At 62.8% G+C, this 13,362-nt stretch overlaps 1 protein-coding gene across 1 annotated transcript; it reads right to left on the bottom strand.

The window, feature by feature from the left end:
- Window positions 1-1,946: 1,946 nt before the first annotated feature.
- LOC140595394 (USP6 N-terminal-like protein) lies at window positions 1,947-10,650 on the bottom strand. The gene is made up of 4 exons (XM_072736372.1): window positions 10,490-10,650; window positions 9,858-9,957; window positions 9,311-9,589; window positions 1,947-2,152 (listed from the first exon to the last, which is right to left on the bottom strand). Exons 1-4 carry the CDS (start codon window positions 10,541-10,543, stop codon window positions 1,947-1,949), a joined length of 639 nt encoding a protein of 212 aa, XP_072592473.1. The 5' UTR covers window positions 10,544-10,650.
- Between the last annotated feature and the right edge of the window lie 2,712 nt (window positions 10,651-13,362).

The raw sequence follows: 13,362 nt of genomic DNA, 5'->3' as shown, positions 1-13,362 counted from the left end.
CCGAGCACAGCTCTCACCTGTGTCCACCTGCCCACTGTCTAAAACGTCTTTACCATTCGGATCCAGTGTCCTAACTCAGGTGAGGGTTAGGCTTTAGGGTTAGGGTTCAGGGTTACAGTTGGGTGACAGAGGGAGGCGCAGGCTCAGGGTTTGTGCTGTGAGGGGCCCTGGAGGTGTGTGTGGCCTTAGGTTTTCTATCAGATTCTCTGGTTCTAGCTCCTTTCTGGGTTTCCAGATGTTACCAGTTGCTTCTGTCTTACTCCCGTGCTTTGGCGCTGCTCTGGCGGCCCAGGTCCCTTGGGGTTCTGAGCCCGGCTTTGGGCTGGGTTTTGTCAGAAGAATATCTCCGGTTAGGACTGGGGCCCGGGACCGTGGGGGGTCCTATCTGTTGGGTGGGTGGAGACCTTCCCGGGAGGCTGAGTTGAGGGTGAGGCTCAGGCTTGGGTTGGTGCTCAGGGCGCCGCTGAACGGGGGCTCGGCTCAGGCCGATCTTTGCATTTCGCTGGTGGAGGCTACTTGCCAGCCTTCCAAACCGGAGGATTTCCTGCTGTGTTGCTAGCTGAGTCTTCTGGTGTCCTTAGGTACCCCAAATCCCCCGGGGTTCAGAGGCAGGCTTTGGCTCTGGGTCGGGTCAGAACCCAATCTAGGGTTAGGGTTAGGGCCCAGGAACCTGATAGGCCCCGTCAGCCGTGTGTCAGAGGGACTCTGAACGAGGGTCTTGGCTCGGGGAATCCTTTGGATTTACTCCTTTGGGCTGTTTTCCTTTACTCCACATGGCATGATTCCCTCCTGCGTTGCTGGTCGAGTTGTGTGCTGTTGCTCGGTGTTCGAAGCCAGGCTCTGGGGAGTGGTCCTGTCAGAAGCCAACCTCGGGGTATGGTTAGGGCCCAGGAGCTTGGAAGGATCCTACGTGGGGGTGCTTTTGAGATCTGCCCGGAGAGTTGAGTAGAGGGCAAAGGTGAGGATGAGGCTCAGGCTCAGGGTTCGTGTTCAGGGGGACGCTGAATGTGGGGCTTCGCTCAGTGGGTTAGGGTTAGGGTTACAGGTTAGAGTTTAGGATTACTGGTTATAGTTAGGGTTAGGGTTGGATTTAGGGTTAGTTTTTATGGATTAGGGACTTGGGCTTAGTGTTTGGTTTAGGTCTAGTGTTAGGCTTAGGTTAAGATTAGGATTAGGATTAGAGTTAGGGTTAGGGTGATTATCTGTTTACAGGTACAGATTGGATCTGGTCATGTGCCTGGCACTGGGAGTCCCAGTATCTTCAGTGGGTTAGTTTTAAATGTTTTGTTTAGGTTTTGGGTTACGGTATGTGCCTGGCATCAGAGGCATTCAGAGGCCTCTCCAGAGAATCAAACTCCAGGCCTCTGCTGAGGTGAGAATAGACCTGGCAGGCATCTCCTGAGCTGGGATAAGGAGGGCATTTGTGGCTCTAAATACTCTTTATTTGGATTTTCAGTTGCCTTTCTGATTTTATCTCTTGTGCTCACCCATTTCATCAATACTAACAATTGTTATTATAAAGTTTAACTTAAATTCCCATTTGTTAACACGGTATAATATAGTTTCGGGTGTCCGACATAGTGATTCAACCCTTGGCTACAACGCCTGGTACTCGTCACAGGTGCCCTCCGTCATCCCCATCCCCCATTTCCCTATCCACCCCCCCATTCCTCTGGTATTTATTACTTTATTCTCTATGGTTAAATGTGTTTCTTGGTTTGCTTCTCTCATCCCCCCCCCCCCACGCCCCTTTGCCAGTTTGATTGGTTTCTTAAAATCCACACGTGAACGCAATTGTATGGTATTTGTCTTTCTCTGACTGACTTAGTTCATTTAGCATCAGTCCTTTCCGGTTCTCCCACATCGTTGTCAATGGCTTCATTCCTTCCCTTCTGATGACCGAGTGACGTCGCAGTGACTGTATTTCCCCCATCGTCTGTGCCCACTCATTTGTCGCTGGACGCCTGGGCCCGGTCCCCTGTTCGGCTGCTGTTGATGACGCTGCTGCAGACACTGGGCTGCGCGTCCCCCTTCGAATCTGTACTTCTGTATCCTCGGGGCAAGTACCTCGCTGCGCAATTCCAGGATCGTAGGGTCGCTCTACTTTTAACTTCTTGAGGCCCCTCCACACCGTCCTCCACAGTGGCCGCACCTGTTCGCATTCCCACCAGGAGTGTAAGGGGGCTCCCCCTTCTCCCCAGCCTCACCAACACCTGTTGTTTCTCGTGTTGTTAATTTTAGCCATTCTGACGGCTGTCAGGTGGCAACTCATCGTGGTTTGGGTCTGCATTTCCCTGGTGATGGGTGATGCTGAGTGACTTTCCGTGTGTCTGGTGGCCATCTGGATGTCCTGTCAGAGACAATGTCCATTCATGTTTTCTGCCCATTTTCAGTTGGTAATTTGTGTTTAGGATGCTGAGATTTATATTTGCTTTATCTATTTTGGACACTAACTCTTTATCGGATGTGTCGTTTACAAATATCTCCTCTCATTTTGTACGTTGCCTTTTAGCTACAGTTGTTTCCTCCACTGTGCGGAACCTTTTCAACTTGATGAAGTCCCAATAGTTTATTTTTGCTTTTGTTTCCCTCGCCTCAGAGGCGTGTCTAGAAAGAAGATCCAGTGGCCCATGTCCAAGACATTGCTGCCTATATTTTCTTCTTTTTATGGTTTTAGGTCTCACATTTAGGTCCCTAATCCATTTTGGATTTATTTTTTACATACATGGTGTAAGAAAGTGGTCCTGTTTCATTCTTCTGCACGTGGCTGCCTAGTTTTCCCAACACCATTTGTTGAAGAGACTGTCTTTTTCCTGTTGGATATTCTTTCCTGCTTTGTTGAAGAATAATTAATCATAGAGTTACAGGTGTCTGTCTTGTTCCGGTTTTCCATTCTGTTCTATTGATCTAAGGCTCTCTTTCTTGTGCCCGCACCATACTCTTTGGATCGCTAGAGCTCGGTGATATAACTTGAAATCTGGAACCCCAGCTTTGGTTTTGTTTCAACACTGCTTTGGCTATTTTCAATCTTCCGTGGTTTGTTTTTGTTTTGTTAAAGATTTTATTTATTTATTCATGAGAATACACAGAGAAGGGAGAGAGAGAGAGAGAGAGAGAGAGAGAGAGGCAGAGATCCAGGGCAGCCCATCTTCCGTGGTTCTATACAAATTTTAGGATCATTTGTTCCAGTTCTGTGAAAAATACCATTGCTATGTTGATGGGGATCGCATTAAATGTATAGATTGCTTTGAGCATAATTTGAGAAGAACGGATATTAACTCTTCCTTAGATATCCGGTAGAATTGCCCCGGGAAGGCCATCTGGTCCTGGACTTTGTTTCTTGGGAGATTTTTGGTTGCTGATTCAATTTCTTTGCTGGTTATCTGTCTGTTCCAGTTTCTTATTTCTTCCTTTTTCATTTCTGCTATGTTATCCATTTCTAGGAATTGATCTATTTCTTCCAGGTTCTAAGTTGTTGGCATATAATTTTTCATAATGTTCTCTTATAATCGTTGGTATTTCTGTGGTGTTTGTTGTTATTTCTCTTCTCATTTGTGATTTTATTTGGGTCCTGTCTCCTCTTTCCTTTTTATAAAAAAGATTGTATTTATTTTTTCATGAAAGACACAGAGAGAGGAAGAGACACATGCAGAGAGAAAATCAGGCTCCATGTGGGGAGCCTGATGTGGGACTCAATCCCCTAGGACCCCGGGATCCTGACTGGAGCCAAAGCAGATGCTCAACCACCGAGGCACCCAGGTGCCTTGCTGATTCAATTCCTTTGCTAGTTATGGGTCTGTTCACATTTTCTATTTCTTCCTATTTCAGTTTTGCTCGTTTGCACATTTCTAGGGATTTGTCCATTTCTTCCAGGTCTCCCAGTTTGTTAGCATATAATTTTTCATAGTATTCCCTTATAATTGTCTTATTTTTCTGGTGTTGATTGTGATCTCTCATCTCTCATTTGTGATTTTATTTAGAGAAGGTCCCTTCTCTTTTCTTGTTGATGAGGCTGGCTAGGGCTTGATCCATTTTATTAAGTATTTGAAGAACCGGCTCTTAGTTTCGCTATTCCATTCTACTGTTTTGTTGTTTCTGTATTGTCTATTTCTGCTCTCATCTTTATTATTTCCCTTCTGCTGCAGGCTGTAGGCTTTGTTGCTGTCCTTTTTCAGCTCAAAGTACAATGAAAGTAAACAAAAATAAGTAATATATAAGGTATATACATAAAAACTAAAATCAAGCAATTAATAAAAAAGAATTGAAGAAAAGAAATGAAAATAAAGCAAGCCCAAAGTACAGAGGAAGCTCGACCCCACTCTCCTTCCGGAGCTGGAGCTCTGCGGCCTCTGCGGTACCTCAACCTGGCGGCAGCCAGAGGTCCAGTCGGGGTCTGGGGGCGGGGCCGCGGCGCTGACTTCAGGTGCGCACCTGCCTCGGGGACGTTGCACCTGCCTCGGGGGCGATGCACCTGCGGGTCAGAGGCAGGGTCTGGCCTCCCACGGGCAGCGCCATGCTACTCCTCGAGCCTCGGCGCTGATGTCAGGTGCGCACCTGCCTTGGGGGCGGTGCACCTGCCTCGGGGGCGATGCACCTGCGGGTCAGAGGTGGGGTCTGCCTCCCACGGGCCGTGCTGTGCTGCCCCCGAGCCTGAGAGCGGGATGCGGGTGGGGGCGCCGGGTCCCCTGGGCCGGGGGCTGAGCATCCCGCGCCCCGGTCTGCAGGGGCCTCCACAGAGGAGCCCCCGGGCCCCGGGCCTCCACAGCTTCTACAGACTCTGCGTTCACCCTGCCTGTGTCCGAGTTTTGTTTTTTTGTTTTTTTTTCTTTTTATCTCAGACAAGTGACTGAGTTTCATACCTCCAAGTTTTAGGGGCTGCCCTGGGGGAGACCTGTGCTCCTCCCGCCCGGGAGGGTCTCCTCCCACCTCTGGCCTTTGCTGGCCCGGCCCAGGGACGCGGCCCCGTGACCGCACAGGGGTTTGCAGTTTGTGGCCACACAGAGCAGACAGCTGGCCTTAGTCCCGCGGCTCTCGGCCAGGGTCCCTGCTCCTGGGCCTGGGAACCGTTGGCGCCACCGTCCTTGGGACCCCGGGGACCCTGAGCCCACCCCGTCGCTCCAGGGGCCGCCCCCACTTCGCCTCCCGAGCACCGTCAAGGCCGGCGTGTCCCCCCCTCTAGCAGACTTCTGGAAGTTCTGACTTTGTGCTCTGCTGCTTCTAATAGTGTGCGTAGACCCGTCAGCTGACTCCCTGCCCCTGTGGGATCCGGGGCTGTGTCTCCCCCAGACCGACTGACTGATTTTCTTTTTAAGATTTTATTTTTCTGTCATCTCTACACCCACATGGGGCTTGAACTCTCCGCCCCAAGAACAAGAGTTGTGTGTTCTTACGAACCACACCGAGAGGCCAGGCTCCCTTTGATTGATTGACAGGTAGTAACTGAAGCCAACGTGCTGCCAGGGCAGAAACTGAGCCCCCAGGGATCCCTGGGTGGCGCAGCGGTTTGGCGCCTGCCTTTGGCCCAGGGCGCGATCCTGGAGACCCGGGATCGAATCCCACATCGGGCTCCCGATGCATGGAGCCTGCTTCTCCCTCTGCCTGTGTCTCTGCCTCTCTCTCTCTCTGTGACTATCATAAATTAAAAAAAAAAAAAAAAAGAAAAAGAAACTGAGCCCCCGCGTCGAGGTGCGGTGGAGTCATTGGGACCTTGGTCGATGTTAAAGAAAGCGGAGCCTCCCCGGGAGCCCAGGGAGCAGGGCCCACACACGTGACAAGTTGGCCATTTCCTTGACCAGGAGTCATTGGGCTGGCTGCCGATTTATTTGAATTGCTGTTCAACGGCGAAGGTCGTTCTAGGATGGGGACACAGCGAGAACGTTCCGGGTTCTTGCGGGTTCGGAGGTAGCTAAAGCTCCCCCCTCGTGGCCTCGATGTCCCAGTTGGGTGCAGAGATAGGCGAGCCAGCAAAGAGATGAGAAACATGGCCCTGGGGTGCCTGGCCGGCCTGGTCGGGGGACCTTGATCTCAGGGCTGTGAGTTGGAACTCCATGTTGGGTGTAGAGAGGACATAAAAGTAAAACCTTTAACAAATAATAAATGGATGAACTAATACAGCGTAACGTCGAAGGTGAGTGCTCGCTTCAGGACAAACCTCAAAGCAGACTATGTCTAGCCTGCGACCTGTTCTTGATGGCCCCACTCGCACTCCCCGGCCCAGATGACGTCCCCTACGAGGGACGGTCCCGCCCGAGTGGGAGTGGGCCTCCTTCCCCGTAAGGCCCGTGCCTCCCCTCGTTCTGCAGGACAGAAGAGCCGGGAAGGTACGAGCTCGGGGGGATCAGCATAAACCTCGGCGATGGTCCTTCCCGATCCCGGGAGCCAGAGCTCGGCCTCCTTTTGGGACCCGACGTTGTAAAGAAGCCCGTGTGGTCAGTGGCTTGGATGCAGGGTGGAGGCCGACGGAGAATCAGGAAGAGCAAAATAGGGGGGGAAACCAGAAGCTGAAGGAGAGGAGGACAGCTGTCAGCATCGGGAGCCTTCGCAGGGACCCGGCGTCCTTTCCCAGGAGGGGCCCCCCTCTGTAGGGTGCTTCCCGCCGCCCCGCGCTCCCCGTGGGCACCTGCAGGCGCATCCCCGGGCCTCCAGCGCCTCTGCAGCCGTGGTCTGGAGCATCCTCCGTGTGTCCTACCGGGGACCCCAGCGTCACGTCTGTAACCGTCCGGCTGCTGTCTGACAACAATCGGGGGATTCCGGCGTTTGTTGGGTTTGGGGTGTGTGCGTGTCTGTCACCGTGACGCGATCTGATCCTCGGGCCGCGTCGTCCTGACGCCGAAACGGTTGAAACACCATCATTTCTGGTGCTGGCGCTGGGCGGCTAGCTGGGTTCTCCCGGCCGACCCGGGCTCCCTCGTGCCGTCCCGTGCCGTCCCGTCCCGCCGGGGGGTCAGCTGAGCTGGAAGGTCCGGCTCGGCCACATTCCCGTGGGTGGCAGCGGGTCCCCGCCGAGCGCCGGCCGCTTCTCTTCTCCCCGATGCCTCTCCAGCGGGGAGCCAGACCTCGGGGCCGCCCTGGGGGGAGCTCCTGAGGAGCCGGCTGCCCATGGGGGGAGCCCTGGGGCTGCCTGTGTGTGTGTATGGGAGTCGGGGTGGGGACGGGGACGGGGTCCCTCGGTCCCCTGCGCTGCCTGCCCCCAGGCCGAGCCCCACGCTCACCCAGCCCCTACTCTCCAGGGCGTGCAGGGTGCCCTCCACACTCTGGTGCGAGAGATCCAGCAGCACCGGGTGTGCACGCTGAGCCCGCCCGGTGAGGGTGGCCCAGGTGTGAGAGCTGCAAGGGCCTGCTGTCCTGACGTCCGCTCCGGGGCCACGCTGACCGCCCCGCGGGCCCTCTGTGCCCCAGGCGCACAGGCCCAGGGCGGGGAGGGGAGGAAGCGCCCCGGAGCCCGGGCAGCCCAGGCCCCCTGGACAGAGGGGGCACAGACCTCCCAGGGCGCTTAGCACAGACCCTGGTGACCTGAGGCTCCCCGGCTGTCACTCTGTCCCAGGCCCGTCCTGGCCGCGGGCGCAGGCTGAGTCACAGTAGAGTCTGCGGGGTCCTGACCCTGGCGTCTGGCCGCCCCGGGAAGGCACGTGGGGACGTCAGCTGTGTGTGCCTGGCGGCGCCCCCGCAGGGGCTGGTCGGGGCCTGGGCGGCGCCCCCTCCTCCTCTCTGGGGGTGTCTCCGCACCCCGTGCACAGAGCTCCGGGAGACGCAGAGACAAACCGGCCGTGCACTCTCACACAACAACACTTTATTGAACTTGCAACAGCAAACAGGGGCTCAGAGCCGAGGGTGCGCGCCTTCCCCTGGGAGACCTTCCTGTCCTTAGAGGAAAACGGGAATCCCACAGGGGTGCGGGTGCTGGAGTCCCCCACCTGGGAGCCTGTGCGGACTCGACTCCAGGTGGGGGCACGTGTCCTGAGGTTGGGGCGTTGAGAGGCGGTTCTGGGGGCGGCAGGGCTGACGTGGACCTGCAGCCCATGGGCTCCTGCGCTGGGTCCCCGCAGGGCAGCTGGACCCCGGCCTCGGGCCCCCTGGGGCCGGGTGACTGACTGCTGGAGCCCCAGCGCGTGGAGGAGCCTGCCTCCTGGTGTGGTTGTGGGTGTGGGTGTGGGTGTGGGTGCGGGTGGGGCCCACGGGCCTGCTCCCGCTGCCCTGCCCTGGGGTGTCCCGGGATCCCCAGGGCTGCCCTAGGTCAGCGACCTGGATCTGTGGGGGCACGCCCAGGGCCCAGGAGGCCACATCCTGCTGTGAGAGGGCTCGCTCAGCCCGGGGCCAGAACGCAGCCCTGGCCAGGGCCCCGGGGCGCTGGATGCCATTAGCGCTGGGCCTGGGGCAGGCGCTCGAGTCGCCCCTGCCCCCACAGAGCCCGGGACCAGGCCAGCCCAGGTCCCTCTGGGTCAGGGGCTGGTGTCCCGTGCGGGGGGTGCCGCCCTCCGGGAGGGACAGTGAGACGAGGCAGGGCACGGTGACGGCGGGCCGGAGCCTCCGGGCCCCAGCCCTCACCGCCACGCTCTGCCCCCGAGGCCCGCGAGCATCGAGCTGCCCCATGGACGCGGGGGGCAGAGGGTCCCGGGCCTGTGCGGGGCCTCGGGGCAGCGGGCTCAGCGCCACCCTGGCTCTGCCCTGGCTGTGCCCATCACTGCCCAGTGAGGGGCACAAGCTGCAGTGGCCGCGGGGCAGGAAGGGTGTCCTGGGCCTGACAGCGTCATCCCTAGGGGGCTGGGGGGACCCCGTGATGGGAGTCCCGGGGGTGCTCCAGGGCCCGGTCCGTCGCGGGGCCTCTGGGGTGGCCCAGGCAGGTGCCGAATGGAAGGAGACCCCGTTTTCTGTCTTGAAGCCCGCCGTGTCCCGGGGCCACCTGCCTACACTGCCTTGTTGCACCGGGAGGGTGGGGAGGGAGTTCCACCGCTGGGGCTGGGGGGCAAGTTGGACGATGGCCTGGCCGGGAGGGGGTCCGGGCGGCTCAGGCCGGGCAGCTGGGCCCGGGGAGGCCGGCTCCTCCACCCTGGGCGGTGGCTCAGAGGCCGGAGAAGGGAGGAGAGGCCCGGGCGCCGGGGACACTGGCTCCAGGCCCAGGGGCCTCGTGGGGAACTCCTCAGGTCCCGCTGGAAAGAGGCCGACGGGGTCAGCGTCTCCAGCAGGCTGTGTGTCCCCCGCTGGGGGCCCCGGGGGTCCTCACGGCTCCCACGTGGCCTCCCCGGCCTGACCCTGTGCTCTGCCCCCCACACTGCTGCCCGGGCCCTGCAGTGGGTGCCCGCCCAGCCCTGGCCTGGGGTCCCCGAGGCTGGAGCAGAAGAGGAGAGCCCCAGAGATGAGGACGGGGGCCCCGGGGGCTCTGTCCCCTGTGGGCGGCCCCAGCAGGCCGAGTCGGGAGGGGCCGGGGCCCTGAGCCCACCTGGCGGGGGCAGGTCGCACCGCATCCTCCGGAGCTGGGTCATGGAGGCCCCAAGGTGTCTGAGCACCGCCTTGTCCTCCAGGGCCCAGGGCTGGGCCAGAGAGTCCTGGAGGAACTCCCGGGGCCCTTCCAGGGGCAGCTTCAGGAGGCGCTCTGGGCGGTGGGCGAGAGTCAGACCCAGAGGGCCCCGCCCTGGGGCCCCTGGTGCCCCCAGGCCAGCGGCTGGGGTCCCGCTGTGCCCAGGAGCGCCGCGGGCAGTGCGCTGGCCGGGGTGGCCCCTACCCGCTGCTCCACTCGGGGAGCCCCGCTGCACCCGCCTGCCCCGCCGTCCCCCCGCCCCAGGTCTGGGTGCTGCTCAGAGCCCAGGGTCATCTGGGCCCCCCCGCCCCCGGCACACCTGGGCTCCCGGGGGCTCACTTACTCCTGTGCACCTTGAGGATGGTGTAGGCCATGGCCGTGAGCACCCTCTCCCCATCGAGTACGTAGGCATCCCACAGCTTCAGGGTGAGCGAGAAGGGGGTCTAGGGGGACGGCGGGGTGGGAGAAGCGGCCTGAGCAGGGCCCCTGGGGGGCTCGGCTGGGGCTAGGCTAGGCCTGCCATCTGGCCCCCGGCTGCCTCCGACGAGGCCCCGCAGTGCCCCCCCCCCGCTCCCCCGTGCGTGCCCTCCTCCCAGGGAGATCAGGGACTCCCGGCCATTCCGGGTTCCGACCCCGGCCAGCACCTCCCGCACCCCTGGGGACACAGACTCTGCCCGCACTTGACAACACCACGCCTCGAGAGGACCCCAGGCTGGCCGCCCGATGGGCCGAGGGCCCGTCCACACCCCGGGCTGACCCGGCCTCCCCCGGAGGAGCTGAGGCAGAGACGGCCCGCCCCCCGGAACCTCGTCCAGGGACCCTCTGGGCTTCTCCAGGACTGGCTGGGCTGCGAGCCTCAGCCTCAGCCTCAGGGCCCCGGGGTCGGGTCTGGCTCGTCTGGAGGGTGGGGCTGAGCTGGGCCCTCCCCGGGGGCAGGGGGCAGGTCCGGGAGCAAGGGTCCCCGGGGGGCCTCACCCGGCCGAGGAAGCACTGCAGGAACCATTTGGGGCTGTAGATGCCGGTGGACATCTGCTCCTCGTCCTGGCGGGAGGGCAGGGGGTGCTCAGGCCCCACGCCGCGGCCCCTGGAGCCGGGTGGACGCGCTCCCCACGGCCCAGCCCAGCCCCGAGGGCACCCCCGGGCCCCAGGGGGAGGAACGTGACCCCAACTCTGGGCAGCTCGGAGGGAGAGCCGTGCCCCCCACCCCCTGCCCCGGGCTCCGGGGACGGAGCCTCAGGAGCTCCCACTCGCCCCCACTCGCCATGTGCTTCCTCAGGTCCGGGAGAGCTCTTTGGAGGACCCGCTCGTGATGACTCTGGAACCTGAGGAGCTTCGGGAAGCCCGGGACGAAGAAGCCTGAGAAGGCCCCAGGCCCCCACGGTCAGGGCCTCCTCCTGCACCAGGCGGGGTGGGGGGTGTCAGGGCAGGGGCCTCCCCCCCACGTCCTGACCCCCGTGTGCCCACCGTCCTCGGAGCCCTGACTGGATCCGCTCTTCCCAGAGGGCAGGGCTTGCCTCCCAGGCCGGGGGCGCGGGGCCCGGGGACCCTCGTCCTCACAGAGACCCCGCGGGGCGTGGGCTGGGGGCTGAGGACCGGGCCTGGCTGACCCAGCACCCTCTCTCCTGCGGGGGCCGCCGCGGGGACAGGCGGGTCCCCAGCCCCGAGGGGCAGTGGGTGCAGGCCACGGGGAGGGTGATGGGCGTGCACGGCCCTCTGCTGTGGGGCTTGGGAGTGAGGCTGGGGGCCCCCGGGAGGGGGAGACGCTGCCCCCTGGGCCCCGTGTGGCCGTGGGCTGGCAGGGGGGCCTGGGGGACAAGCCGGCAGCCCGGCGGGAGGCTGGGGGAGCAACGGGAGTGTGTGCCTGGCCTGCAGATGGTGGGGCAGGTGGCCGTGGCTCCGGGACCCCGAGGCCACCGGGGAGGCAGGGCCCTTGCCCGTGGGGGGGGCGAGCTGGGGGGTCCCCGCCTGCCCCCCGGTGCAGCAGCCTGCAGGGAGGCCCTCCTGAGCTCCCCTCCCGCCCGGCGGCCCGGAGGGCCCCTACCGTGCATGGAGTGCCGGTCGCCCACCATCAGCTGGGCCAGCGCCCAGAAGGCGTCCTCCTCCGGCAGGAACATGAGGAGGATGGCCGCGATCTCGCTCATGCCCTGGCAGTAGCCCACCTCTTGCAAGAGCCAGAGCCCCACGGAGGGCGTACGCCCCGAGGCCCCCTCTGAGCCCTCCCCGCGGGCGTCAGGCTCCCCTGGCTCCCTCCCAACCCGGGCTCCCGGAGGGGGCTCCCAGAGGGCGGGGGGGCAGGTGAGGGCCACCCGGACCAGCTGGGGCGCCAGTACCCCGGGCCCCGCTACCGAGCCCTGCGGCCGCCGTGCCAGGGCCCCCGTCCTCAGGCCAGCAGGAGGGGCCTCCGTGAGCTGTTCCAGGCTGCAGGGGACCCGCCAGGTCTGGAGACCCCCCGGAGGGCAGGTTGGCGCGGGGGGGGGGGGTGCTGACTGTGGCCCCTGGCAGGTCCCACGAGGGGAGCTGGGCCAGGACACCCCGCGGGGCCGGGGAGCGTGTGAGCTGGGGTCCTCGGGGACCCTTCTGGAATGCGCCGTGGAAGGGGGCGGCCTCCTGGGCGCCTCGGCCTCGTGCCCTTCGGGGGAGTGGGAGCCTTCCCCGCCCGGGCTCTCGTCGGTAGTGCCGTCTGTCAGGGTCCAGACCCGAGCTCTAGGATGGCCGCGGTGCACGCGGGGGCCCTGGGCAGCCCCGGCCCTCGGGCACGCAGGCCCTGCCTCCCCTGGGAGGTCTGCACCCCGCCCCCTGCCCGTCCCGGAGGAGAGAGACCCTCCCCGGCATCTCGGGGCCGTGGAGCTGGGGCCCTAACTGTGAGTCCCGCTGGTCACCAGCACTCAGGACAAGGCCGCCCGCGGGGCAGGAGGCGGGGGCAGGGATACTCACGGTGTCGTACACGGAGTAGGCCGCCAGCACATAAAACAGGGCTCGCTGCCTAGGAGGGGGGACAGCGGGGGGCTCTGCTCAGTCAGCACCCGCCCAGTGAGGCCGCCGAGGTGCCGACACCCGCCCCGCAGGCCCCGAGGCCCGCAGGGCCCCTATGCGGGGGCCGATCTCTGGGGTCAGGTCTGCGCCCGGGGACAGGCGGCGACCTCACACGTGCAGCGTGCCGGGGGTTCAGTGCACCCTGGGGTGTCCGACGCCTCCGAGCGGCTCCCGCCGTGGGGTGTGCAGCTCCGGGCTCCCCCAGCGCCACCAGCGCCCCCTCCAGCCCTGGAGCGCCCCCCCCCGCACGCCCCCATGGGAGCCAGCGCTCCCCCTGCCCCGGTCCCCACAGCCCCTGACGCCTCTCCTACGCTGCCCTGGCCTGGCCTGGCCCCGTGTCCCAGGAACACCACCAGCCCCACGTGACCCCTGCCCCGAGCCCACGCAGCCGGGGCGTCCTTGGCCCTGAGCGCACCCCCAGGCCTTCCCAGGTGTCCCTGGGCTGGACTCTGTGGGGGGGACCCCGGGCCCGCCCATCCCAGAGCATCTCGGGGCTCTAGGTCTGAGCCGCCGTGAGGAGAGCAGGGAACGTCGTGCAGGTGTGACCCCGATACAGGCTGCGAACCCCTGGGGTCACTATCTGAGCACGGGGGGGGGTACAGGGTGCGGCCCCCTCAGCGCTGCCAGGAGCCACCCGATGCCCCCCGCACGGCGGCCTGAGTCTGCACCCCGGCTCCACGGCCCCTGGGCCCGGGCTGCTGGAGGCCGGCTCCCCCCGGGCCGGGGGTCACAGGTCAGCCTGACCCGGCTGCGCTCTGAGGGCCGCGGGGGCCCCGGGGGGCAGCAGGTTCCCTGCAGGGAGGAGCACCGAGTTC

This window comes from Vulpes vulpes, chromosome 14 (genome assembly GCF_048418805.1).
Source record: "Vulpes vulpes isolate BD-2025 chromosome 14, VulVul3, whole genome shotgun sequence".
Taxonomy (NCBI): domain Eukaryota; kingdom Metazoa; phylum Chordata; class Mammalia; order Carnivora; family Canidae; genus Vulpes; species Vulpes vulpes.
Note: the sequence above shows the minus strand (reverse complement) of the source record. Positions and strands in the feature narration are given on the sequence as shown.

Bases quoted from the DNA above. Each gene is read 5' to 3' on its own strand.
- LOC140595394 (XM_072736372.1), bottom strand. From the start codon at position 10,543: ATGTCCACCGGCATCTACAGCCCCAAATGGTTCCTGCAGTGCTTCCTC. The intron at 9,590-9,857 runs GTAAGTGAGCCC...CCCACCGCCCAG, and splicing joins CATCCTCAAGGTGCACAGGA to AGCGCCTCCTGAAGCTGCCC. The intron at 2,153-9,310 runs GCCAGGGCTGGG...GAATGCGAACAG, and splicing joins TCCAGCCTCGGGGACCCCAG to GTGCGGCCACTGTGGAGGAC.